Below are 26,959 nucleotides of genomic sequence, written 5' to 3'. Positions count from 1 at the left end.
TCCTCCCTCGCAATATGGACCCGCAGCAGTTCGCATACCGTCCGAACAGATCCACGGATGATGCCAGGTTCTGCACACCGATCTCTCTCATCTTGACAGCCAGAAGGGGGGCTCTGTGAGGATGCTGTTCATTGATTTTAGTTGAGCTTTCAATACAATAGTCCCCACCAGACTTGCTGAGAAGCTGCTGAAACTGGGGCTTAACACTCACCTGTGTGCCTGGGTCCTGGACTTTCTCATCGCCAGGCCCCAAGTGGTCAAGATGGGGAGACATACATCTAACCCCCTCACCCTGAACACAGGATCCCCCCAGGGTTGCGTCCTTAGCCCCCACTGTACTCCCTATGACTGTGTGGCTAGGTTTAGCTCCAACTCCCATCATCAAGTTTGCTGATGACACTGTGGTGGTGGGCCTGATCTTCGATAACGATGAGAAGGCCTACCGGGAGGAGGTGGCTGATCTGGCAATCTGGTGTCAGGACAGCAGCCTCCTCTTGAATGTCACAAAAACTAAGGAGCTGATTGTGGACTTTAGAAGGGCACAACATCTGAGGACGTACACGCCACAGGAGATAAATGGGATTACTGTGGATGGGGTGAGCAGCTTTAAATACCTGGGAGTCCACATCACAGAGGATCTGACATGGACAACACACATTGCCGCACTGGTGAGTAAGGCAAGGCAGCGCCTTTACCACCTCAGACAGCTGAGGAAATTCAGAGTCTCTCTGAGGATCCTTCAGGCTTCTACTCTGGGGCTGTAGAAAGCATCTTGTCCGGCAACATCTCAATCTGGTTTGGGAACAGCTCTGCCCAGGACAGGAAGGCTCTGCGGAGAGTAGTGCGTTCGGCTGAACGCACTATGGGAGCTACACTCGCCCCCCTGCAGGACTTATACATCAGGAGGTGCAGATCCAGAGCCAGCAACATTATGGGGGACCCCTACCACCCCAGCAACGGACTGTTCCAGCTGCTACAGTCAGGCAAACGCCTCCGCTGTCACGCTGTGAAAACAGAGAGGATGAGATGGTTTCTTCCCACAGGCCATCCGGACTGTTAACTCTTATATCACCAGGGACTAATTTACTGTATTAATTTATTTTTTGTTTTGTTTCTTTAAAAAAAAAAATTTCTATTGTGTTTGTAGTTTTAGCACAATCCGCAGGCATTGCCACTTTCATTTCACTGCATATCTTGTATGTGTATGTGACAATAAAGTAGACTTGAGTTGTTGAGGTGCAACCCGTCCCTTTTGTACAATTCACCCTTACCCCAAAACAGATCCCAGTGGTCTAAAAATCTAAATCCCTACCCCCTGCAACAGTTCCTCAGCCACACATTCAGATCTTCTATCTCCCTGTTCCTGCCCTCACCAGCATGAGGAACTGGAAGCAAACCGGAGATAACCACCCTGGAGGTCCTGTTTTTCAGCCTTCTTCCGAGCTCTCTAAAGTCACGCTGCAGAATATCTTTCCTTTTCGTCCTGACGTCGTTTGTGCCGACATGTACTACCACTTCCGGCTGCTCACCTTCACCCTTGAAGATGCTCTGCACTCGGTCCATGACGTCCTGGATCCTGGCACCAGGGAGGCAACACACCATCCTTGAATCCTGCTTGTTGCCACTGAAACCCCTGTCTATTCCTCTCACGATGGTGTCCCCTACATTCTTGAAAAAAATATTTATTGGTTAACTGTTTATTGGCTCCATGAGAGAACAATTGCAAAGAAATTAAGAGATAGATGGTTTGTCTGAAATTAAGAATTAAGGTGATTATTAAAAATGAAGTGATGTGCATGGCGAGATCAGGTGATAGTGAAGGAATTGAAATACAGATCTAACTAAAGTAGTCTTGTTCAGTTTTTAAAAGATAATAAAATAAGAAATATGGTTGGTTAATGGTGGCACAAGGAATAGCAGATGCTGGTTTACAAAAAAAGACACACAATTCTGGAGTAACTCAACGGTCAGGCCGCATCCCTGGAAAACATGGATAAGTGACATTTCAGGTTGTGACCCTACTTCGGACTGCTAAAGGATTCTGAACCGAACACGTTGCCTATCTATGTTCTTCAGAAATGCTGCCTTACCGCTGAGTTCCTCCAGCACTTTGTGTCTTTATTTAGTGATGGCATTGAGGGCGTGCTATTGCTATTGAGGGCATGCAGCATAGGTTTACTAGGTTAATTCCCGGAATGGCAAGACTGTCATATGTTGAAAGACTGGAGCGACTAGGCTTGTATACACTGGAATTTAGAAGGATGAGGGGATCTTATCGAAACGTATAAGATTATTAAGGGGTTGGACACGTTAGAGGCAGGAAACATGTTCCGAATGTTGGGGGAGTCCAGAACCAGGGGCCACAGTTTAAGATTAAGGGGTAGGCCATTTAGAACGGAGATGAGGAAAAACTTTTTCAGTCAGAGAGTTGTGAATCTGGAATTCTCTGCCTCAGAAGGCAGTGGAGGCCAATTCTCTGAATGCGTTCAAGAGAGAGCTAGATAGAGCTCTCAAGGATAGTGGAGTCGGGGTATGGGGAGAAGGCAGGAACGGGGTACTGATTGAGAATGATCAGCCATGATCACATTGAATAGCGGTGCTGGCTCGAAGGGCCGAATGGCTACTCCACCTATTGTCTATTGTCTATTGGTATGTGATTATGGATTTTTTGGGGATGTCAATAATCTTTTCCCCCTCGTTTGAATTGCATGTTCAAAAAAAAACCTTGAAAAATTATGTCTGCTGGCCTGGCAGTTTCCTAGCAGTATCAGTTATCCATTCTATCGTAACATAAAATAATGCATTGTGTTTCTTATTTCAGATGTCTTCAGTGTCCAAAGTAACAGAACTTCAGAAAATGTAAGTACTAGATTTTGGAGCAACAGTCATTTTATTCAAAATTTATTTTGCAAATGCTGACTGTTTACTTGCCTATAGCATTCATGAGAAGAATGAAGCAGTGGATTCCATTGAAGGTCTTTTGGAGTCTCAGATTTTTAAAATTGAAAGTAATGAGCAAACAATTCAGGTATTTGGGTTCTAAATTTTTCTTTGAAGTTTTTGTTTGTGATGGTCATTGTGCATTTTCATAATTTCTACATATATTTGCAATCTGGAATACTTGATTCCGAAGTTTCACCTTTTTGTAAAACTTTTTTGCCTCTTTTAAGGCTTTGCGGAAGGAAAATGGAATGCTCAGAGGTGAAGTACAAAGTGCTCAACAGGTAATGAAATGCCCCCATGATTTGAGTTTCTATAAGGTACCCAATAAAAAATTCATGATTTCTCTGAACCTTGCATAATTGGTCAAGCTTTGTGTATTAGTGTAACAGAAAATTATGAGCTCTTTAGTGTTTACCTTGAAGATAGAGTGTCAGCAGTCAATACACTACACTATGGTTTTGAAAGATGTAAAGTTTCATTTAAAGTTCTTTAATTGGTGACACAAAATTGTAATTCTGAATTCTGGTAAACTTTCATTCTTGTAGGTTTCTACGTCACCAAAAATGGATGATCTTGAGAAAATGTAAGTATTTTTTCAAAATGTTGAAATCTTTTTGTTAATAACAGCTTCTTTGACTTTCGTTTTTTTTTTTGCTCTAAGAATTAGAGTGCAAGAACAAGAACTTAGTAATTTGAAGGCTGCATTGGCAGAATGTGCAGAAGAGGCTGCGAACAAAATGGCTGGAATTCAGGTAAACTAAATACTTATGGCAAAAATCAGTGACCATGCAATTTTGGGTTCCAAAACCTTTTTACAGAGGAAAGTGGAAAAAGGAGGAAGCAAAATATATTTTTTCTAGTTAACTTTTGTTTACTCTCGTTTCTCTGTTTTTACTGGGGATTAGAGTGAGTGGCGTGGCATTATGCCTCACCAACGTCTCATTCAGCTGGCATGTAGTCATGAGACTGACTCGATGTGACCTTGTGTGAAAAATGTGACAATGTGAATGTGTGTCATGCCCATGAATTGGCTCTCCTCATGTTACAGTTGTACAAAATGTTGGTGAGGCCACATTTGGAGCATTGTGTTTTGTTTACAAAGCCACCCTGCTTTGGGAAGGAGGTCATTAAGTTGGAAAGAGCGTAGAGAAGATTAACGAGGATGTTGCCAGGATTCAAGGGGCTGAGCGTTTGGGAGAGATTGAGAAAGTTAGGACTTTATTCCATGGAGTGCAGTAGGTTCTTACAGAAGGAGTGATCTTATAGAAATGTTTCACATCATGAGGGGAATTGATTGGGTGAATGCAGAGTAGGGGAATCAAGAACCAGAGGAGACAGGTTTAAGGTGAGAGGGGAAAAATTTAATAAAAAGCTGAGGGACAACTATCTTTACACTAGTTGTGAGGGGGTGGTGAGTATATGGAATGAGCTACAAGAGGAGGTAGTTGAGGCACGTGCAATAATAAGATTTAAAAGACACTTGGACAGGCACATGGATAAGAAACATATAGAGGGGCCAAATGCAGGTAAATGGGACTAGCTTAAATGGGGCATCTTGGTTGTTATGGACAGGTTGGGCAAAGGGCCTTTATCTATGCTGTATGACTCTAACCGTTGCAGCTTTACCACATTTGGCTTTAAAATCAAATGCTTGCTTTCAAATGGACAAATTGTCTAGATGCCTTGCACGTATTAGATTTTTTAGCTAGCACCATTTATAAGTTCATAAGTCATAGGAGCAGAATTAGGCCTTTCAACGCATCAGGTCTACTCCGCCATTCAATTACAACTGCTCTATCTTTCTATCGCAATCTTGTTCTTCCTTCTGCCCATGACCTTTGTCACCCTTACTAATCAAGAACGTTCAACTCCGCTTTAAAAATACCCAAAGACAGCCTCCACAGCCTTTTATTCTAAGGCTGTGCCCTTTGCTCCTAGACTCTCCCAATAGTGGAAACATCCTCTCCATATCCATTCTATCCATGCCTTTCATTATCATATGATCATAGGTGATAGGAGCCGAATTGGGCCATTCGGCCCATCAAGTTACTCCACCATTCAATCATGGCTCATCTATTTCTCCCATCTAACCCCATTCTTCTGACTCCTCCCCATAACATCTGACACCTGTACTAATCGGGAATCTATTTATCTCTACCTGAAAAATATCCACTGACTTGCCCTCCACAGCCTTCCGTGGCAAAGAATTCCACAGATTCACCATTCTCTGACCAAAGAAATTCCTTCTCATCTCCTTCCTAAAAGAACGTTCTTTAATTCTAAGGCTATGACCTCTAGTCCTAGACTCTCCCACTAGTGGAAACATCCTCTCCACATCCATTCTATCCAAGCCTTTCACCATTCTGTATGTTTCAAGAGGTATCCCCTCATTCTTCTAAACTCCAGCGAGTACAGACCCAGTGCCATCAAACGCTCATATGTTAACCTATTCAGTCCTGAGATCATTCTTGCAAACCTCCTCTGGACCCTCTCCAGAGCCAGCACATCCTTCCTTAGATATATTGTCAAACATTGCACACAAATATTCCAAATGCAGCCTGACCAGCACCTTATAGAGCCTCAGCATAACATCCCTGTTTTTATATACATTATTCATTATTCGATAAGTTTCAATGAGATCCCCCTCATCCTTCTAAACTCCAGTGAGTACAGGCCCAGAGGCATCATATGTTCATTATATGTGAACCTAATCATACCCAGGATTCATAAACCTCCTTTGTACCCTCTACAATGCCAGCACACCCCTCCTCAAATATGGAGGCCAAAACAGCGAGCAATACTCCAAATGTGATCTGACCAAAGCCCTATAAAGGCTCAGCATTACATCCCAGCTTTTATTTGCACTTGTGTTGAGTATTCTAAATGCCTGGAAACAAATTATGTCACTTTAGTATTTTTAAATTGATGAAATAATTAAACTACTATTGAATTTCAATATTTACAGTTATGCTATCCTGAGTCTTTCAAACACTTGAGTTAAGAAAGTTGTTTTTGATTTTAACAGGATATTCTGCAGGAAAACGGTGTGTTCCATTTGGAGATTCAACAGCTTCGTTTTCAAATTGCTAACCAGGTGAGTGATCGGTAACTTGAAATTCTACGCCACCATTGTTGTATATATTGTGTAGAAATCTTGATTTATAATGTCACTGAACTTGGATTCATGAAAGCTTGTGTTCTCTTATTCTGTCAACATGGAATAAACTACAGACTTAAATTTTCTGTTCAATTTTCTTTATCCCCCCATAATGAATTTTCTCAAAACCCATTTTCCTCAAATGCTTGGCTCTGCCCTGCTCATACCAAGATGGTATTTGTGCAAACATTTAAATTATCAGGATGGTTTCAGTAATCTGATAAATGAAAGCTGTTATTTGAGTCTGAAGAAGGGTGCCGACCTGAAACGTCACCCATCCTTTTTCTCCAGAGATGCTGCCTGACCCGCTGAGTTATTCCAGCATTTTATGTCTACGTTGTTATTTACTGTTCAGTTTCTGTGATTTCTTTGATTTGTTCCTGAATAAAACATAGAAATTGATCAAAACACTCAGCAGATCAAACTGCATCAGTGGAGTGAGAAAGGGATTTTTGATAACAGTTCATCACTGTACTGTAGAGTGTATCAAATTCTTTGTTTGTCTGTCATCTTGACTTGGAAAGCCAAAATCTTAATCTGGGGATATGGAATCATGTTGGTAAATACACAAGTGGTTCTGAACATCATTCTGGGATAAGGTAGTGTTTTGATGTTGGACAGGTTACTGTTTATTTAGTCTGAGGGGTAGGTACTGACAAGAACAGGTAAGAGGAATTCCGTTCATTTTATTCGGATTAAATTCAAAGATACTTGATGTATTATAATTTCCTTGTAGTAGAATTAAATACATATTATTTCTGTAGAAACTATCATACCATTATAATTTTCAATTCACATTTCACAATTCCAGTGCATAACAGCCTGACATGTCTGAAACAATAATAGGCAGGTGTCTGTCTCCTTTCCTGAAGTCATTTATTACTCATTGACCATAGTTAATCAGAGAGTATTGGCAGTTAATCATTGTGGGATCTTCAAAGACAAAATCAATCCTATTACTCCATGATTCTATGCGCACAAACACACACATCACTCCTATATGCATGTTTCTGTAGGAGTCATGAAATCAGCTTTGAGAGAAAAGGTAGTAGTCTGGAGATTTGATCAAGTTGATTTGTCCTTTTGTTGTTAGTAATGCTGCTCAAGCTGTAGATGGAAAATATTGCTTTTGGTTTTGAATTACAATAGCTCTTGATCTTTGACTTCCAGCCTTGGACAGCACAGTGGCAGATCTGCTACCTCACAACACCACAGGATTCGATCCTAACCTCTGGTGCTGACAGGGTGGAGTTTGCATGGTCTCTCCCCGTGACGACATGGGTTTCCTTTGGGTCCTCCCACATCCCAAATACATGTGGGTTTGTCAGTTAATTGTACTCTGTAAATTGCACCCTAATGTGTAGGGGGTGGATTAGAAAGTGAGATAACACTGAACGGGTAGTCAACGTGGACTCGTTGGGCTGAAGGGCCTATTTTTTATGTTGTATTTTGAAACTAATCTAAAATTAAAACTTGTTCATTTTTTCCCTTGCTTAGGAGGAGTCTTTATCAGTGGCGGCAGAACTCCAGATGTCGTAAGTATTTTATTTGAAATGATTGAAGGAAACAGTTTGAAATTATGGTTGTTAACTAACTTTTTTACCACTCCAGTCTTATTGAGAAGGATAAAAAGATTAAAAAAGTTGAAGACCAGTTGGAAAAGGAATTGATTAAATTAGAAAACAATGGCCAAAAAATTCAGGTATTTTGATCTTTTCTTGATTTACACATGCCCTATAATTTTCTCTTGCTTGTGTCCAGTACTGAACATGCCAAGAAATTACAATATGCTGATTAACATCCATATGCTCATGGAGTTCATATCTTGCTATTTGTTTATTTTGCTGAAACATTTAGGATTTACAACAAGAAAATGATTTAGTCAAGAGGCAGATCGAAAATGTCCAACTTCAAAAAGATGAACAGGTAATTAATATCATAATGAGATTTGTTTCTTTGTGATTGTCAGCTGGCAAATTGGGCCGAAGGGCTGTTTGCATGCTGTATGGCTCTGACTACCTCAAATCTTGGTAATTTCAGAATTGCTGCATTAGCACTTGAATTCATTCAGCTTAACATACCTCCTTAAAACTAGTAATTATCAGTATGTTTGCCAATTGACTTGAGTTTGCCAAGAATGCAGATAATTTAATATTGAGTCACAGGTTGGATGTAGAACACAAGATCATGGAGGTCATGATGCCACTTAATACTTTGTTTAGGCTATGAGTGAAGCGCACTATGCAGTTTTAATTGAGAAGGATATGATTGCAAGAGATTTCCATTGCCTGGGATAGAATGCTTTAATTATGAGGAGAGAATAGATGGGCAATAGATGAGAGAATTAATTGGAAAAGAGGAGGCTGAGGGAGGAACCTGATGGAGGTATAAAAATTGGGGGCATAGATGAGTCAGATAATGAGAAATCTCTCCCCATAATAACCGTTTAAAAGCAAACGGTTTAAGGTGCAGAGCAAGAGAGTTAGAAGGGGTTGGGTGAGAAAGTTTTTTTCCCCAGCATATCCTTTGTAGCAACTGCTGCAAAAGATGTGGTGGAGGGATCTCAGAACATTTAAAGAGTATCTGGGTGAGCACTTGTATCACCATGACTAAAAAGGCCACAAATCAAGTGCTGGTAAATAAGATTCGCATACAGTGCCCTCCATAATGTTGGGGACAAAGACCCATCATTTATTTATTTGTCTCTGTACTCCACAATTTGAAATTTGTAATAGAAAAAAATCACATGTGGTTTAAGTGCACATTGTCAGATTTTAATAAAGGCTAATTTTATACATTTTGGTTTCACCATGTAGAAATTACAGTAGTGCTTATCCATAGTCCCCCCATTTCAGGGCACCGTAATGTTTGGGACACAGCAATGTCATGTAAATGAAAGTAGTCATGTTTCGTATTTTGTTGCATATCCTTTACATCGCTTGAAGTCTGCGATTCATGGACATCACCAGTTGTTGGGTGTCTTCCCTGGCGATGCTCTGCCAGGCCTGTATTGCAGCCATCTTTAGCTTATGCTTGTTTTGGGGGCTAGTACACTTCAGTTTTCGCTTCAGCATATAAAAGGCATGCTCAATTGGGTTCAGATCGGGTGATTGACTTGTCCACTCAAGAATTTACTATTTTTTAGCTTTGAAAAACTCCTTTGTTGCGTTAGCAGTATGTTTGGGATCATTGTCTTGCTGTAGAATGAACCGCCGGTCAATGTGTTTTGAGGCATTTGTTTGAACTTGAGCAGATAGGATGTGTCAATACACTTCAGAATTCATTATGCTACTACCACCAGCAGTTGTATCATCGATGAAGATAAGTGAGCCTGTACCTTCAGCAGCCGTACTTGCCCAGGCCATAACACCCCTACCACCGTGTTTCATAGATGAGGTGGTATGCTTTGGATCTTGGGCAGTTCCTTCTCTCCTCCATACTTTGCTCTTGCCATCACTCTGATATGTTAATCTTCATCTCATCTGTCCACAAAACCTTTTTCCAGAACTGTGGTTGCTTTTTTAAGTACTTCTTGGCAAACTGTAACCTGGCCATCCTATTTTTGCGGCTAACCAGTGGTTTGCATCTTGCAGTGTAGCCTCTGTATTTCTGTTCATGAAGTCTTCTGCGGACAGTGGTCATTGACAAATCCACACCTGACTCCTGAGGAGTGTTTCTGATCTGTCGGACAGGTGATCAAGGATTTTTTTAAATTATAGAGAGAATTCTTCTATCGTCATCTGTGGAGGTCTTCCTTGGCCTGCCAGTCCCTTTGCGATTTGTAAGCTCAACAGTGCTCCCTTTCTTAATGGTGTTCAAAACAGTTGATTTTGGTAAGCCTAAGGTTTGGCTGATGTCTCTAACAGTTTTATTCTTGTTTCTCAGTCTCATAATGGCTTCTTTGACTTTCATTGGCACAACTTTGGTCCTCATGTTGATAAACAGCAATAAAAGTTTCCAAAGTTGATGGAAAGACTGGATGAAAGATTAGGTGCTGAGAGCTCTCTTATACCTGCATTAAGGAGGCAATTAAACACACCTGGGCAATTACACACGCCTGTGAAGCCATTGTCCCAAACATGGTGCCCTGAAATGGGGGGACTATGTATAAACACAGCTGTAATTTCTACATGGTGAAACCAAAAAATGGTAGATACAAGGAACTGCAGATGCTGGAATCTTGAGCAAAAAACAAAATGCTGGAGTAATTCATCGGATCAGGCAGCTTCTGAAGAAGGGTCCCAATCCAAAACATAGCCTCTCTAAGGTCTCCAGAAATGTTGCCCGTCCTGCTGAGTTACACCAGCAGCTTGTGTTTTTTGCTTGTGTAATTAATGTTATTTAACCTTGATTTTAAAATAATTTGCCAATTATATTTTGATCCTTAAATATTTATCACCAGGAAATTGTAATTTTTAATAGTATTTTGGAATATTACAGAACAGTTTTAGAATTTTCTGGCATAGAAAGATTGCTTTTAAATGTACATTGTACCAATTTTGTATGTTGCATTTTTAGGATTCAATAAAAGCCACTCAGAATGAAGAATCACAAATTATGTAAGTATGATTGATAATTGTTAAAAGTGGTAAATATAATCAACAGATTTTCTGACGTTCATTTTACTTTCAGACTTGAATCAAAAAAACAAGAAATTCATAGCTTGAAGACGACGTTGACTGATAGTCGAGAAGCAGTTGCTAGCTATATGATAAAATTGCAGGTAATTTAGTAAACACTGTTCACTGCATAATTCAGTTTGTGATTCTGAAACTAAAATAACTGATTTAATTTCTTTGATAGGATCTTCAGCATCAAAATGCAGAACTGAAAATTCATTTTCAGCTGTTGCAGGATAAAACTAGTGAACAGGTAAAATTAGTGATGGTAATTAGTATCACAGTAGATGCAGTTCTGATTGATTGCCATATGTCTTGCTTTAATAGTGCCATATGTGCTTATTATGCATTTTTAATATTTTATTTTTGATTCCTTGAAACAGGACTCTGTGTTGCTCAAAAGTGAAGTACTATTGAATGTGTAAGTGAACAGTAAGGCACATTTTTAGTTTCACTGTTTCAGAATTGTTTATTTCTATAACAATAATAAGGCTTGATCAAATAAAAATCCACTTTCATCAGATCATTGCTGAGTTTAAAGCATTTATCTATCTGATGAGAAATTTAATTCTCCTAATTTAACAACTTCAATGAACTTCACACGTGTTGTGCCATTGGAGTACGTGGTCAGCTGCCACACTCCTTTCACTAATTGATATTTTATTAATTTTAACTTGACAGAGAGACAGCATATTTTCATTTCCCTTTACTTCTAATACCCTGATTTCAAAACAAAACTCTACTCCTGGAATGACCATCTCTTCTGACTGAGAGTTTCAGTGATCTTAAATTAAACTTGTTTAGCTGGTATAAATAATGGCAAAATATTATTTTGTAAAATTATTTTTACCTCAAAATTTGTCTATCTTTTGGAGCATTGTGTGCAGTTCTGGTCGCTCCCATTACAGGAAGGATGTGAAGGCTGTAGAAAGGGTGCAGAATGATGCTGGGATTCATAATCATAATCATACTTTATTAGCCAAGTATGTTTTGCAACATACGAGGAATTTGATTTGCCATATAGTCATACCAATAAAAAGCTCAAAATACATTTTAACATAAACATCCACCACAGTGACTCCTCCACATTCCTAACTGTGATGGAAGGCGAAAAAAAGCTCAAAGTTCTTCCCTTCTTTGTTCTCCTGTGGTCGGGGGCCTCGAGTCTTGCGTTGATGGGACGATCTTGGCTCCCGTAGCAGGTGGTCGGGCCCTCCGTGTCAGGGCGATCAAACTCCTGCCTCGGGGGGGGATCTCGGCTCCCCCGCGCCAGGCGATCTGACCCCGAGTTGGGGCTAGTCGAACCTTCTGCGACTTTGGAGCTTCCCGACATCGGTCTCTACCCGAGACTGCGAGCTCCACGATGTTGAATATCTCCAAAATTGAACCATTCTGTTATCTAGTACATATACCACTGTATGGGAATTTGCAACTAATCATGTGTATGATTTCTGTAGTTTAATTAGTCTTATGTGTAGGAAAGAACTGCTGATGCTGGTTTAAATCGATGGTAGACACAAAATGCTGGAGTAATTCAACGGGACAGGCAGCATCGCTCGACCCAAAACGTCACCCATTCCTTTGCTCAGCCTGTCCCAGCTGAGTTACTCCAGCATTTTGTGTTCACCTTTAATTAGTCTTATATTTGTGCTGACTACTTAAAGCCAATTTCCTGTAACATATTCTTCCAAATTAAATTAAAACGCTATTCCAGCCTTACCTACTCGCATCCCCTAAATATCTTGTGTAACACTATGAAATCTCTGTTGCCTGTACATTGAAAAGCTGTACATTGAAAAACTTGCTTTCTAGGCAGCTTTTGCTATAATTTTAATATAATCTGCCGTTTGAGTATTTTTTATTTACCTGGATCACCATGTTTTTATCAGTGATATTTGGAATTCAAATTGACTGCCATCTCTTAACAATTATTGCACTTAAAAAGTGCCTTGGCATTAATAATGCTTCACTAATATGCCCTGGGATATGAAAGGTCCTCCATAAAAGTAGCTCTTAGACTCTGATTAATTATCAGCATTAGTATGAAGCAGAAGATACTTAGATTTTAGATTTAGATTTTTTTAGATTTAGAGATACAGCGCAGAAACAGGCCCTTCAGCCCACCGGGTCCGCGCCGCCCAGCGATCCCCGCACATTAACACTATCCTACAACCACTATGGACAATTTTTACATTTGCCCAGCCAATTAACCTACAAACCTGTACGTCTTTGGAGTGTGCGAGGAAACCGAAGATCTCGGAGAAAACCCACGCAGGTCACGGGGAGAACGTACAAACTCCATACAGTACAGCACCCGTAGTCAGGATCGAACCTGAGTCTCCGGCGCTGCATTCGCTGTAAGGCAGCAACTCTACCGCTGCGCCACCCTGCCGCCCGTACTTGTCTTGCTTCAACAGTTGCTTTGTGTAGTCAATAACCTGTAGTTGGTAAAAGGCTAAGTGTTCTGTGGGGAAAATAAATTGCAATTAGTTAAAAAGAAAGTCATTTGATTCTTCTTTATTATTGTGCTTTCCACCTTAGTGCATCGAGGCTGCCCTAAAAGAAATTGTGAAGATTCTCATTCAATTATTAAAAATGTTGTCAAAAGTAAAATTTATTATTGTCAACAATTTAAGTTGCATTGTAAGCATTTGTGAAATTCACTGCTCACATCTTTGTTGCATTTTAAGGCTTTCAGAAAAAGACCAAGAAATTGATTCTTTACATCAAGAAATTGAGTCCCTAAAAACAGCTGTTAATCAACAACGGATGAAAAACAATGCAAGTATAATTTAATTCATGTTTTATTGCAGCACATGATAGTCTAAATTCAGTGATTGAGGTTTACAACAGGAAACGTTTTTTTAAAAAATACCAGGAGGTTTGTGAACTCTTAAGCATTCTGAATCCATGCATCCATTGGATTAATCAGGAATGTGCTGATAAATTTAGGCAATGGGAAGGCACTGGAGGAGGAAAGAGGTGGCCAACTTCCTGAACAAAAAATTGTTTTGTGGGATGGGGCACCAAAGTTCTGAAATGTAACATTTTCCATGCATTTGAGATTTAAATGGGGAAGCATTTGTAATAAACAAATGTAGAAAAAATGAAATAACCTTTGATTTAATGAGATTGACTTGACAATGTTGAAGAATTGAAGTTAGCAGATTAGTCGTGCTGAGGGTGGAATTACTTCTACAGAGAAGTTTATTCCAAAAGGTAAACGAGAGAGAGTGAAAGAGAAGTTCTGTTCCACAAAACATGTGTTTTACAGATCGGGTTTGGGGATTACAAGAGTACTGTAGTGTAAGAGTTTTAGGAAATGGAGTTTTATCAAGTCTAAAAATACAAAAATGAAGGGCAGGCACAATGGTAATAGAACATAGAACGGGAACAGTACAACTCAGGAATGGAACGTCCGGCCCACAATGTTCATGTCAAACATGATGCTGAGTTCAGCTGATCTCATTTACCTGCACATGATCCATATCCCTCTATTCCCTGCACTTTCATGTGCCTATCTAAAAGTCTCTTAAACATCACTATGGTTTCTGCCTACGCCTCCACCATCATCCCTAGCATTGCGTTCCGGGCCCCCACCACCATATGTGTAAAAATAAATTGGCCCTGCAATTTCCTTTAAACTTTTTCCCCTTTCACTTTATAGCTTTCCCTTCTAGTGTTGGACATTTCCACCCTGGGGGAAAAAGGTTTTGACTATCCTATCTATACCTCTCATATTTTACATCTATCAAGTCTCCCCACAACCTCTGATATTCCTGAGAAAACAATCCAAGCCAACCCAACCTCACCCTACAGCTGAAATCCTCTAATGCAGGCAGCATTCTGGTAAACCTCTGCACCCTCTCCAAAACTTAAAATCTTTCCTGAAAACGTTGACCAGAATTGCGCGCAATGCTCCAAATGTGGCCTAACGTCCAATAGAGCTGCATCGTGACTTCCTGTCACTTTTATTCAATGCTCCTAGCACACTAGCAATGAAGGCAAGAATACTATATGCCTTCTTTACCACCCGATCTACTTGTGCTCCTACCTTTAGTGAGTTATGGACTTGGACTCCAAGATCCCTCTGCCCATCAATGCAGTTAAGAGTCTTTACTTTAACTGTATACTCTCTCCTTACATTTAACCTCCCAAAGTGCAAAACACCTTGCACTTGCTCGGGTTAAATTCCATCTGCCTTTTTTCCATCCATTTCTGCAATTGGTCTATATCCCACTATATCTTCAGATAGCATTCCTCACAGTTTGCAAAACCTCCATTTTGGTGTTATCGGCAAACCTACATTTACATCTCGGTTATTGATATATATCACATCAGCAGAGGTCCCAGCACACATCCCTACAGAACTACAGATTTCCAGCCGGACTATCTACCTTCCACTACAACCTTCTGTCTTGTATGAATAAGCCAGTTACGAATTCATACGTCTAAGTCATCGGGAATTCCATGTATCTTAATCTTCGGGATCAGCCAGCCATGAGGGACCTTATCAAAAACCTAACTAAAATCCGTGTATACAACACCCACCGTCCTACCTTCGTCAATCTCCTTTGTTACCTCCTCAAAAACTCAATCAAGTTAGTGAGACACGACCTGCCATATACAAAGCCATGCTGGCAACCCCTAATTTGCCCATTCTCTTCTAAATGGGAGTAAATCCTGTCTTGAAGAATTATCTCCATTAGTTTCCCTACCACTGACGTGAGGCTCACCGGCATATGGTTCCCTGGATTCACTCTACTTTTTTTCTTGAACAAGGGAACAACATTGGTCACTCTCCTGTCCTCTAGGACCTGGCCTCTGATTAAAGAAGCAACAAAGATCGTCGCAAGGCCCTCACAATCTCTCTTGGTTCCCTCAATAACTTGGGATAGATACCATCATGTCCTGGAGACTTATCCACTTTGATGTTCTTCAAGACTCTCAGCACCATCTCCTTGATCTTAAACTACCGTAGCATATTTGTGTTCTCCATACTGATCTCATTGTCCTCCAAGCCTTTGGTGAATACACATTCCTCGTTTAGTACCTCGCCAACATCCTCCGTTTCCAAACATAGATTTCCTCCTTTCTCTTTGAATTCCCTCCTTTATCTTTGATTGCCATGATTTTTGAATGCAAGCTAAATCCTTCTGTAAAAAGAAAAATATTACTTTCAGGGCTTCAAGTGTTTCCAAAGCTCATCCCCCACAATGTGCCATTAACCAGCTGCTCTGTTTTTGGTATGTTGGTTGGTGGATAAATATAGATTGGAATATCAGGGATAACACCCTTGCTCCACATCATTGTGGAGCCACAGTGTGTTTATAAACCACTTGCCTAGGAAATGGAAGTGATAGAGAGTACAGGTTAAATTGCAGTAAATTAATGTATTATTCTAAGAACTGGGAAAGCTTTGATGTTATACAGAAAAACACAGCACAGTAGCACAGTCGTAGAGCTGCTGCCTTACAGAAACCCAGGTTCAATCCTGACTGCAGGTGTTGTGTGTATGGAATTTGTACGTTCTACTTGTGAATGCGTGGGTTTTCTCTGGGTGCTCCAGTTTCCTCCCACATTCCAAAGACGTGCAGGTTTGTAGGTTAATTGGCCTCTGTCAATCAACCCTAGTGTGTAGGAAAGAACTAGTGTACGGGGTGATTGTTGATTGGAGCAGACTTCCTGGACCATCGGGCTTGTTTCCATGCTGTACCTCTAAACTGAACTAAAACAAAAAGTGCTGGAGTAACTCAGCATCTCTGTCTGACATGGATAGGTTTGGATTCGGATCCTTCTTCAAACTGATTATAGAAGGGGGAGAGATGTGGGACGATGTGACTGTTGCTTACCTCAGCTGCACCTTCCCTGAATAAAATTAAAGGTATCTTGTTTTTGTAGGTCTATAATGATTTAATTTAATATGGAAGTGATAAAGTGTTCACACCAAAGTAGACACAAAGAACTCAGTTATGGTTATTGCATTTAGTTTATTCACAGTAGATAATGAAATCAAAATTTAGTCAGTGGCTGATGCAATGTTTTGCAGACCAGATTGAGAATCTGAGGTGCTTGCGACATTCTTGAATAAAGACCATGAATTGAAGACTAGAAAGGAATTTGAAGGTGTAGAGGAAAGAGTCGGTCATTGTGAGCCAACTTCGTCCTGTAAATATTTTGGATTAAGTGCTGTGGAAAAAAATTATGAGATTATACAATCTATTCTGGGGCAGTATTCTTACATAGAAGTAAACTGAAATTGGAAATATCAAGGAATTTTGGGAATCGATCTGGTTTATCAGGTATTTAGATTAAGAAATAACAGGTTACCAGATTTTGGAGAATGAACAAATGGGCCACATGATTACCGGGGTAAAATATATCAATATCACAAGATTATGTATTAGATGTAGAGTAGAAAAATAAATGAGAGTGTGAATAGAAGAAAGACAAGACATGGCAGAAGATAGCTCAGATAAAAATTACCATTAATTAAAAATACAGATTTAGTGCCATTGATGGAGGAGAAATTTAACCAGAGAACTCAAAACAATTACTTAGCAGAACCATTTGGATGAATGAACAGGAACCCGTCTGCAGACTAAACAACAATGGGGAATCTGGTAAGGAGCGGCAGGTGGGACGATGTGACAGTGTTGTTACAAGGCAGTTTGATGTGGATGAGGAAGGGCTGAAAATAGTCAGTGTGCATCATATCAGTTTTGTTAACACGAGATATATGTTTTGGAACAAAAGTGCACAAAATAAATAGAATTGTTTTAAAAAATGAGTGAAAGTTGAAACAAAAAAGGTATCAAGAAAGGATAATTATCCACCAATTGGGACAGAGCCCAAATGGAGAAAAGTGAATCCTAAATGGCTATGATATTCATCTCTCTGGGTATATGGTAGGTTGCAGCTGTTGGAGGGTTTGACAAAATTATGAGAAACTGAATGAATCGGGTGATATAAATGTTGCACATCTTGAACATTATCAGAATAAGGGGTAGGCCATTTAGTCAAGTCAAGTCAAGTCAATTTTATTTGTATAGCACATTTAAAAACAACCCACGTTGACCAAAGTGCTGTACATCTGGGACTGAGATGCGGAAAAATGTCTTCACCGAGAGAGTTGTGAATCTGTGGAATTCTCTGCAACAGAAGGTAGTGGAGGCCAATTCACTGGATGATTTCAAGAGAGTTAGATTTAGCTTTTAGGGCTAAAGAAATCAAGGGATATGGGGGAAAAAGCAGGAACTGGGTACTGATTTTAGATGATCAGCTATATCATATTGAATGGCGGTGCTGGCTGGAAAGGCCAAATGGCCTACTCCTGCACCTATTTTTCTATGTTTCCATAAGTATTGTATGATTTACAATGGAATTGGAAAGTTCGTTCAAAAATTAGATCACTTGGTTTGATTAAGGAAAAAGGAAAGTGAACTGAATTAACTAAGCATTCAAACTGCATTTCAACTGAACATGAAATAGGAGTAAATCTTTTTTTTAAAGAATGGGGGCATGCCACAGATCTATGTTTCAAGGCCATTTTTATTTTGGGCAGAGCACTGTTTTGAAAATTTACAAAACAGCAAAGGACCATTTGAGTCTTCAGCTTTTGGTATCATGGACTATCATGTACTTTTGTTCATATTCTTGACCCATTCTCACATCTATTGGTCATGTTATCTTGAACTCCTTGATCAAGAGTGAGCCTTTAATTTGGCTATGGATTCTAGAAGCATTATGGTATTGAAGAAATTAAAGAATGCGTGTCAGGTGATAAATTATATTGATTATTCTTAAGTGTGAGATACTGTCCCTGATTAAATCAAGTGTACTTATCATGCAATTAATCAATGCTCTAGCACAGGAGTAAAACCATTGGAAATTAAACTAATGGCTTTAATAGGCTTTTAATTTGAGAATTGCATGTTCCGATATATTAATGTTTGAAAAGTTGTACATTTCCAAAGTTTGTTCATGATCGCTTTCTGTAACAGCTTTGTGTACAGATGCTAAATTAATAGAATCAAAATACAATCAAGATTTAGGTATAGTGTCATCAATATATATATATATAGTCATACAGCATGGAAGCATGCCCTCTTGTACCAACCATCATATATCCATTTATCCCAATCCTACAATAATCCCAGTCTATTCCCCCACAATTGTAACAACACTCCACCAGTGTTCCCCTACACATTAGGAACAGTTTACAATTGGTAATCAACCTACCAACTTGCAGTTTGGAATGTAGAAGGAAATGGGAACACCAAGTGGTCTCAGGGAGAACAAACAAACTTCAAGCAGACAGCACAGGAGATTGGGATTGAACCTGGGTTGTCGAAGCTGTGAAGGAGCGGCTCTACCAACTGCACCACAATGCCATTTACAGAGATCTGTGTAGTGTTTAGAAGCAAGAAATACCATGCAGCTAAAGGCCATACTGACTTCCATTGAATCATATTAGGACCATGAAATGAAACCAGGTAAATTTGCGAACGTGAGAAACCAGAGGAGAGCAGTCATGGGATACAGATCTGAGAAAGAGAACTCTGCTTGCTCTAAGATAAACCATAGACCATTAAAGAAGTAAGGCAGTTTAAAAGAAAGAAGAAAATATTTAAGAATTACCTCAAAACTGTGGGACTTGGAGAGACATAACAAACTGCAAGAAGTATGAAAGCAATGTACAAAATTGCAAGAAATATAAACATCAGCATTTTAAAATCAGAATTACATTCGGAACAAAGAGTGGCCAGCAGTCATATATGCCCCTAAATGATGATCTGGTAAATTTATGTAATGAAATAATGAACAGTTGAAAAGTGATGAAATAATGGTAGGACTGGTTTCCATCCTATGGTAATCAATGAAGCAAATGTCATAATTTTTTCATTTATCAGCAAAATAATGGAAGATGTCATGACAAATGGAAAGAAAATTGGTTTTCTCATTGCATATGAAATCATTTGAGCCATTCAGTGTTTTTCCCGGGTGTCCATTAATATTTGTATGAACTTTACTGATCATGAAAGAAGTGTGTTTTACAATTCATTTTCCTCCAGTAAACCATTTAGCCGATTCCCTAAAGGCATTCTTCATCTGGTCCACTGCACAATCGTTTTGTACTTTTTCTTAATTTCTGTGGACATTTCTACTTTTCTTGCAATTAAGTTGCAATACTAGAAATGTGTTGCTTAGTCAGTGAAGAAGAAAGATGGGTGAAATGCTTTCATGCAACTGGCATTTAAAGTTTAACAGTTTGTTTTCCTGTTCTGCGCTGCAGACCTTCGAGGCTTTGTATCTAACTAACATAAAATTGTGAAAACTTGCTTTCTTCACCTTTTGCCAACAGCTCTTCCTTCTATCAGTTGCTTGTCCCCAACTTCCCCTTTCAGCCCCTTTGTTAACTGGAACAAAGTGCTCAATAAACATTTTAACTATTTGCACTTTAAATTCACAATTATTAATTCCCTTTTTTATTAAGAAAATCTAATCATTTACAACATTTCTCGGTTGAACTGAAATAGTTCTTTCTAAAAATAATTAGGAACTTCGGGAGAAAAACTGGAAAGCAATGGAAACATTAACATCAACTGAAAAAATGTTGCTGGACAAAGTGAACAAGACAGCTAAGGTTGTAATAATGTGATTTTTTTTTTAAACAGATAATTTCTGCTGCAGTCTAAAAACAGAAATAAGGCACTAGCACCTCACCATTTGCACTCTGCTTGTTGTGCTCCTTTAGATCTTGATTTAATATATGCATGTCTATTTTGTTGGTCTCGTTTCAAATTTTATAAGTGAAAGATGGTCGTATGCTAGTTTTTGCTTGCCAGTTTTGTTTGTCACCCTCTGGGCTTATTTTTCTTTTTCTTGATCCTGTCTCGTTCAACCCTAATCCCAATCTCCCAACTGCCAAACAGACAGCCAACCTCCAGATAAACGCCTTGATATTCCTCTGTAACTGCTACTTTTGAGGAGTGTGAAGGATCTATTGTGCATTTTCTCACCTATCTTTTCACTGCAAGAATGCCTTGTCAAAATACCTCCCCCAGTGTATTGCTGAGAATAAAGGATCAATTGGGCAAATGGCACCCTGCCCCTTAGGCCAAGCAAATTGGTATACCATTGTGCTGTGCCACTGCTTGCTTGCTTGCTGGATAGCGACTTCATGGACATGGTTTGGCCAATTAGAATGTAACACTGAATGTATTTATTTATTTCTTGAAACAGGAGAGTAATCAGCAAGTGGTTACCATACAGTTGCAATCTAGAGATGTTCTGAAAAAACTCTTTCCCAAGGTGTTGGTGTCTTCTGCCATGGTAATCATTTTTCATTTCTACTATTAGAAAGTTGTTGTTAAACAGTCAGGGATGATATTTGTTTATTGCGCCCATCTTTTAATCATAAGGACATTGTTAATTGGTAAGGAAATTTTGCTTTATTTTCCCAAATTGTTTATATTATCAGCTGCTAAGAACAATTTTATATCATTGAGGCAAAACTATAATTGTTCTGAAGATATTTTTTCCATCTTGTTAAAAGTAGCTGCTCTTTTTATTTGTAGGAATATGCAGATTGGCTGCAGGAATTTGAGTGCGCAGCACAGCAGACGTTATCTTCCCTGCTAGAAGAGCAAACACAGGTTTGCATGTTTGAAAGCCATATTCTGGTGTAGTTTAATCAATTAGAGCAAAATGTATACTCATTAATTTGTGTATTTTACCTCATTACATGCCAACTTGCTGTTCAAAAGAAGTTTCTGGCCATTAATGGTGACTTTTTGGAAACTGTTTGGAAAAGATACCCTGTGGTGTGAGAGTTTGCTGCCAAACACAAGTCTGTGTAAGGGCTCTGAAAATATTTGGAGATTTAAACAGATTAAAGATTTTTAAATTTCTCTTCCAGTGCTGTTTTGTGGAACATAATCAAATATGTTTTTGCTCATTAATACTGATAAAAAGGAATAACATCTTGTGTGGTGATTACCTGAAACTCCCTCTTGTAGTTGTCGAGCATTTATGAAACTAATGGAGATTAGTTTCTGGGTTTTTTCCTCCTCTTATTTGAACTGTTAGCAGAAATAAGCCAGTAAAAAGAAAGATTACCAAATGTACACTGTAAATGAAAAAAAATAATCCCAACAATGATCAAACTGGATATTCAATTCATTCTCATTCTTTAAACTCAGCTGACAGGAGATTCAATCGGCTTAATCCCCACCCCCCCCCCCCCCACCCCTCTATAGGTCATTGCAGCATTTTCAAATAAACTCTATGAAGGGGAACATTACTTTTTTCCATTGTACTTGAATTAAACATCCTTTTTTCTTTGCACTAAACCCAATGTTGTTGAATCAGTGTTTCCAAATCACTTCTGAATGCATTTTGACTCGATGACAAAAATGTTATGTTTATCAGACATGGTGTTTATCAGTGCACAGTTAGTAGAGCTGCTACCTCACAGCTCCAGGGACCCAGGTTCAATCCTAATCTCCAGTATTATCAATATTGAGTTTGCATGTTTCCCTGTGCCTGTATGGGTTTCCTCCCAAATCCCAAAATGGCCACTCCAAATTGCCTCAAGTGTGTTGATGAGTGTGGGGAGAGTTGATGGGAACAATGCAAGAATAACATGGGGTTAGAGTATGATTAGTACTATTTTTTAAATTAAAAAACTTGGACCTCGAAGGTTGGCAACAACTTGCTGAAAGGTCTGTTTGTGTGCTGTATCTCTCCAACTCTATGACAGATTAACTTTACAACATACTAAACCAAGACCATTAAGTTGACAGACATGAAAATGGGGAGGCAATGAAGAAAATCATGCATTGTATTCACATCTTGGATATTTTGGTCATGTGGACCATGCAGGTGAACAGACCACAATTATGTGCAGCAAGGGCATGAAAACAGAGCGGACTCAAAACAAGTATCAGTTGATTGGTTTTCTTTTTGCAGAAAAATGGGAATTTTAGACTGGAAAATTGCTTGCTTGTCTTGAATAATTTGCTATTTTATTATCTACCTAAATTAGCAAAAATTTCCAAAGTCTGGTAATGGAGCTATGGCAGTCCTTGAATAGTCAGTCTCGTGTGAGTGGCTGAGTTGCAGTAGAAATGCAGATCAGTGTTGGCATTTTATGTAATCTGACCTACTTTAATGAATGCTGTTTCATTGATGTATATTTTGGACCATTTGATCTAAGGTTTATACCATCTAGAATGAATTAAAGGAGAAGATAAAATGAACTGGACATATTTCAAAGGCGAGCAAAGAGAAAGTTTAGGTTAATGCTTACTAGGCATCCACAGATTGTCAAGATCCATTCAGTAGAAATGGGGGAAGCATTCCATTCCTTTATTATACCTTAACATATAAGATTGAAATAGGGATTGTAAAGAAAATTTATTGGTACAAATTAAGCTAAATGATCTGCCTTTTTACACCGGTATTGAAAAAGCTACACCGTTAATGATGTCTGTTGCCTCTTTGGGCTTTCTGCAATCAGTAAAAACTGTTAACTTCTCAACCCTCTTGCTTTTTCTTAATTTTTCATCTGCATTTGTTGCAAACTTTTGATGACCGCGTTGTAGCCAGAGAATCGTGACAGTGACTTTCCTTCTTGGTTCCTTCTATCATGCATGTAAATTCTCCATCTTTTCCTGTCGTCACATATCCATTCCATCCTCTGGTGATATCTGCAAACAATGGCAATCTTCCACTTGTGCAGCCAGCCATGTAATCCCTTTTCTGTCTGCCTTTTGGTCTAATGGCATCACGGGTAGATAGGATGGTGCAGAATGCTTTTGGCATGCTGGCTTTCATCAGTCTGGGTATTGAGTACAGAAGGTAGAGTTACAGGTGTACTCGACGTTAGTGAGGCCACACTTGGAATATTGCTTTCGGTTTTGGTTATCATGCTAAAGGGAAGATGCTATTAAGCTGGAATGGGTGCTAAGAAAATTTATGAGGATATTGCCAGGATTTAAGGGCCTGGGCTATTGTGAAAGATTGGGTAGGCTACGACTTTATTCTTTAAAATGTAGGATTCTGAGGAGTGATCTTACGGAGGTGTATAAAATCGATAGGGTGAATGTGCAGTCTTTCCCCAAAGTAGGGAAATCAAAACTAGAGAGCATAAGCCTGAGGTGAGAGGGGAAAGATTTAAGTGGAGCCTGAGGGGAACCTTTTATACTCAAAAGGTGGTGGGTATATGGAATGAGCTTCCAGAGGAAGGAGTTGAGGCAGGTCATTTAAAAGACAATTGGATTGGAAAGTTTTAAAGGGATGTGAGCCAAACGTGTGAAAATGGGACTAACTTATATGGGGCTTCTTGGTCAGCGTGGACAAGTTGAGCTGAAAGGCCTAGTTCCATACTGCATGACACTCATTTCCAGCTTTCACTTTTCTAATGTTTTTCTTTTCATTTCATCTATTGAACACTTGAGAAGAGCTGTCTTGATCCCATTTCTACATATCTCTCGACTCCATTTTTGTAAAGTTTTTAAAAATGTATGTTTTTGAATCTCTTTCTTTCTCTTCCTCCACCGTTTTGGCTTGGCATCTGATTTGGTGGATTTACTTTGGCATTTTAGTCTGCTTAAAAATGCAAGTTGTGTTATTTATTGGTCACCTTTTAAAATTTAGGTCATGGAACAAAAAGAAAAGGAAGCTGAAGAGATGCAGGCAATGTTGCAGTTGGAATGTGAAAAGTACAAGACAGTTCTTGCAGAAACAGTAAGTTTTACTGTTTGTTTCCATTGGAGTCTGGTGTTCAAACTGTTTATTCTTCTAAAAGAATTAAAGTATTTCAACAAAATTGCCTGCAGGAAGGAATTTTGCAGAGGTTGCAAAGCAGTGTTGAAGAGGAGGAAGGCAAATGGAAGATGAAACTGGAAGAATCACAGAAGACATTAATGCAGGTATCCAACTTGAACAATAACTTGCACTGACTTCTGGAATACAAGTTTGCAAAGACCAATTCATTTTATTTTAAGTTATTTGGCAATTGGCCTGCTTCTCTTTTGATTCGGTGTGCAATGTAATGTTAAGTATTTACTCATGGATCAAGGAAAACACTCCAAAGAATGTGAAAAACGGATATTCCCTCTTAATTTCCCCTCGCTTCACCAAAGAGTGGTCTTCATAATATTTTACTGGTATTTTTGATTTTGATATTAGAATCTCTTGCCAATTAATGTTATTTCCCAAACTGAACATCAGATTTCTTTTACAAATATTCAAATATTCTACTTTGTCTTTTTATGGAAGTGGAGGCAAAAAGAAGGCTTAAGAGGAAACATACCGTCGGGAAAAGAAAATGTAAACAGCTCAAACCATTACTGGAGGTTCATTCAGTGATCAAAGTAGCTTCACTTGCAGTTAGATTAATTTTCATCTAATCTTGTTGAAGACTAGACCAAGTGGACCCGTTGGGCCCATTCCTCGTAGAGGGGGAACAGGGAAGGGGAGAGGGTGTCGCCACTGAGTGAGCCCTGGACTCAAAGCCTCTCCTGTATTGGTGTAACACCCTCAACCCCCCCCCCCCCCCACTCAATGCCCTTTATCCCCCCACTGACCCTCTCCATCACCCCTACCCCACCCCCACCCTCACTCCCCCAGCCCTGCTTCCACCCCCATTCCCCCCTCCCCACCCATATTCCCCCTCTCCTGACCCCCACTCTCTCCTGCCCCACACTGTCCCCCGACCCCCTCCTCCCCCGACCCCCTCCTCCCCCGACCCCCTCCTCCCCCGACCCCCTCCTCCCCCGACCCCCACCTCCCCCGACCCCCACCTCCCCCGACCCCCCGCCCCCACTCTCCCCCCCTCCGACCCCCACCCCCACTCTTCCCCTCCTACCCCCACCTCCCCCCACCCACTCGGCCGCCACACGCACTCCCCTCCGTGGAGCCGTTGGCTGCAAAAGGCATTTACCGGTGCCCTTGCGTTTAACGCTGACTGCTGACGTGCGAGTCTCTGCCGGGGCGGGGATGGGGCCGGGGCTGGGCAAGATGAGAGGGGAGAGAGGTGAGGGGGGAGGGGGGACGACTGAGTGCGGGCGGGTGGCGGCGCTGCCGGCGACCATCTTGTTTTGGCGAGTGAGGAGCAATTGAAGTCGAACGTGGAGCATTGTGACGTCATACACTGAGGAGTTTCAGGAAATGGGTTAGAAAGTGATTTTTTTAACTTTAAAATGTCTGTAGCTTTAAAAATGTAGCTTCAATTTGAATGAGAGTTGTTAGAGATTATGCCCAGGATAATGGTGAAAAACGTGGCAAAAATTGTGGCGATATGGTGTACCACATGGTGTACTGTTTTTGCTGTGCGAAGCATCAAAGTTATGGTGTGCACAAACACACATACAGAGAGTTTTAGTAATATAATTTATAATATATAGATAGATAATTGGGAAAGATTCTAGAATCCAGAAAATAAAAACAGTGCACAATAAATACCATGTAGATATTCTGGTTAAAATGGTAATTGAAGGGTCATGCCCTGTATTTTCCTGTTCCTGCATCGTAGTATTTTGTATTACAGCCCTTGAAAATTTCATCGAGGTAGGAGTTAACATGATTAGGATGACTTGGAACACCTCGATAATAGAGACACCTCACATCAGACTTCTATGAAGACTACAGCTCTGTTTTCAATAATACCATTATCCCATCCAAGCTCATCTCCAAACTCGTGGAACTTGAGTCAGCACTTACCTCTGCAACTGGATCCTCAATTTCCTGACCTACAGACCACAGTCAGTGAGGATAGGTGACAAATCATCCTCTACAATAATCTTCAACACTGGTGCCCCGCAAGGAGGTGTCCTCAGCCCTTTTCTTTACTCCTTAAACACCCATGACTGTGCAGTCAAATACCAATCCAACTCAATTTCAAATTTGCAGATGACACCACGGTAGTGGGCTGGATATCAAATAATGATGAGACTGAGTACAGGAAGGTGCCAAGACAACCTTTCCCTCAATGTCAGCAAGATAAAGCAGTTTGTGATCGCCTTGAGGAAGCAAAGTGGGTACACATACATTGATGACGCCGAAGTAGAGATGTTTGAAAGCTTTAAGTTCTTCGGAGTAAATATCACTAGCAATTTGTCCTGGAACAGCCATATTGAAGCAATGAACAAGAAAGCACACCAACGCCTCTCCTGCATGATGCAGCAAGAACATCTGGACAACCTACTTCTTGTTTTTCTTCCTTGGGACCACC

General features: G+C 39.9%; 1 protein-coding gene across 3 annotated transcripts in view; it reads left to right on the top strand.

Annotated features, from left to right (window-relative positions):
* The window catches only part of ktn1 (kinectin 1), a 100,689-nt gene that overhangs the window by 62,266 nt on the left and 11,464 nt on the right, over window positions 1-26,959 (top strand). For 2 of the 3 annotated variants that reach the window (XM_078406650.1, XM_078406648.1), the window contains 19 exons: window positions 2,822-2,859; window positions 2,938-3,028; window positions 3,171-3,224; window positions 3,489-3,526; window positions 3,605-3,695; window positions 5,969-6,037; window positions 7,598-7,635; window positions 7,712-7,802; window positions 7,958-8,026; window positions 10,619-10,659; window positions 10,733-10,823; window positions 10,904-10,972; window positions 11,103-11,140; window positions 13,410-13,500; window positions 20,279-20,365; window positions 20,965-21,054; window positions 21,300-21,377; window positions 24,382-24,471; window positions 24,564-24,656. In XM_078406650.1, coding sequence (XP_078262776.1) covers window positions 2,822-2,859; window positions 2,938-3,028; window positions 3,171-3,224; window positions 3,489-3,526; window positions 3,605-3,695; window positions 5,969-6,037; window positions 7,598-7,635; window positions 7,712-7,802; window positions 7,958-8,026; window positions 10,619-10,659; window positions 10,733-10,823; window positions 10,904-10,972; window positions 11,103-11,140; window positions 13,410-13,500; window positions 20,279-20,365; window positions 20,965-21,054; window positions 21,300-21,377; window positions 24,382-24,471; window positions 24,564-24,656 — 1,347 coding nt within the window. The remainder of the gene's footprint in view (window positions 1-2,821; window positions 2,860-2,937; window positions 3,029-3,170; window positions 3,225-3,488; window positions 3,527-3,604; window positions 3,696-5,968; window positions 6,038-7,597; window positions 7,636-7,711; window positions 7,803-7,957; window positions 8,027-10,618; window positions 10,660-10,732; window positions 10,824-10,903; window positions 10,973-11,102; window positions 11,141-13,409; window positions 13,501-20,278; window positions 20,366-20,964; window positions 21,055-21,299; window positions 21,378-24,381; window positions 24,472-24,563; window positions 24,657-26,959) is intronic. The other variant, XM_078406649.1, reaches the window with a different exon arrangement.

The sequence above is a fragment of the Rhinoraja longicauda genome, chromosome 10 (genome assembly GCF_053455715.1).
Source record: "Rhinoraja longicauda isolate Sanriku21f chromosome 10, sRhiLon1.1, whole genome shotgun sequence".
Lineage (NCBI taxonomy): Eukaryota > Metazoa > Chordata > Chondrichthyes > Rajiformes > Arhynchobatidae > Rhinoraja > Rhinoraja longicauda.
This window is presented reverse-complemented; position numbering and strand designations above follow the sequence as displayed.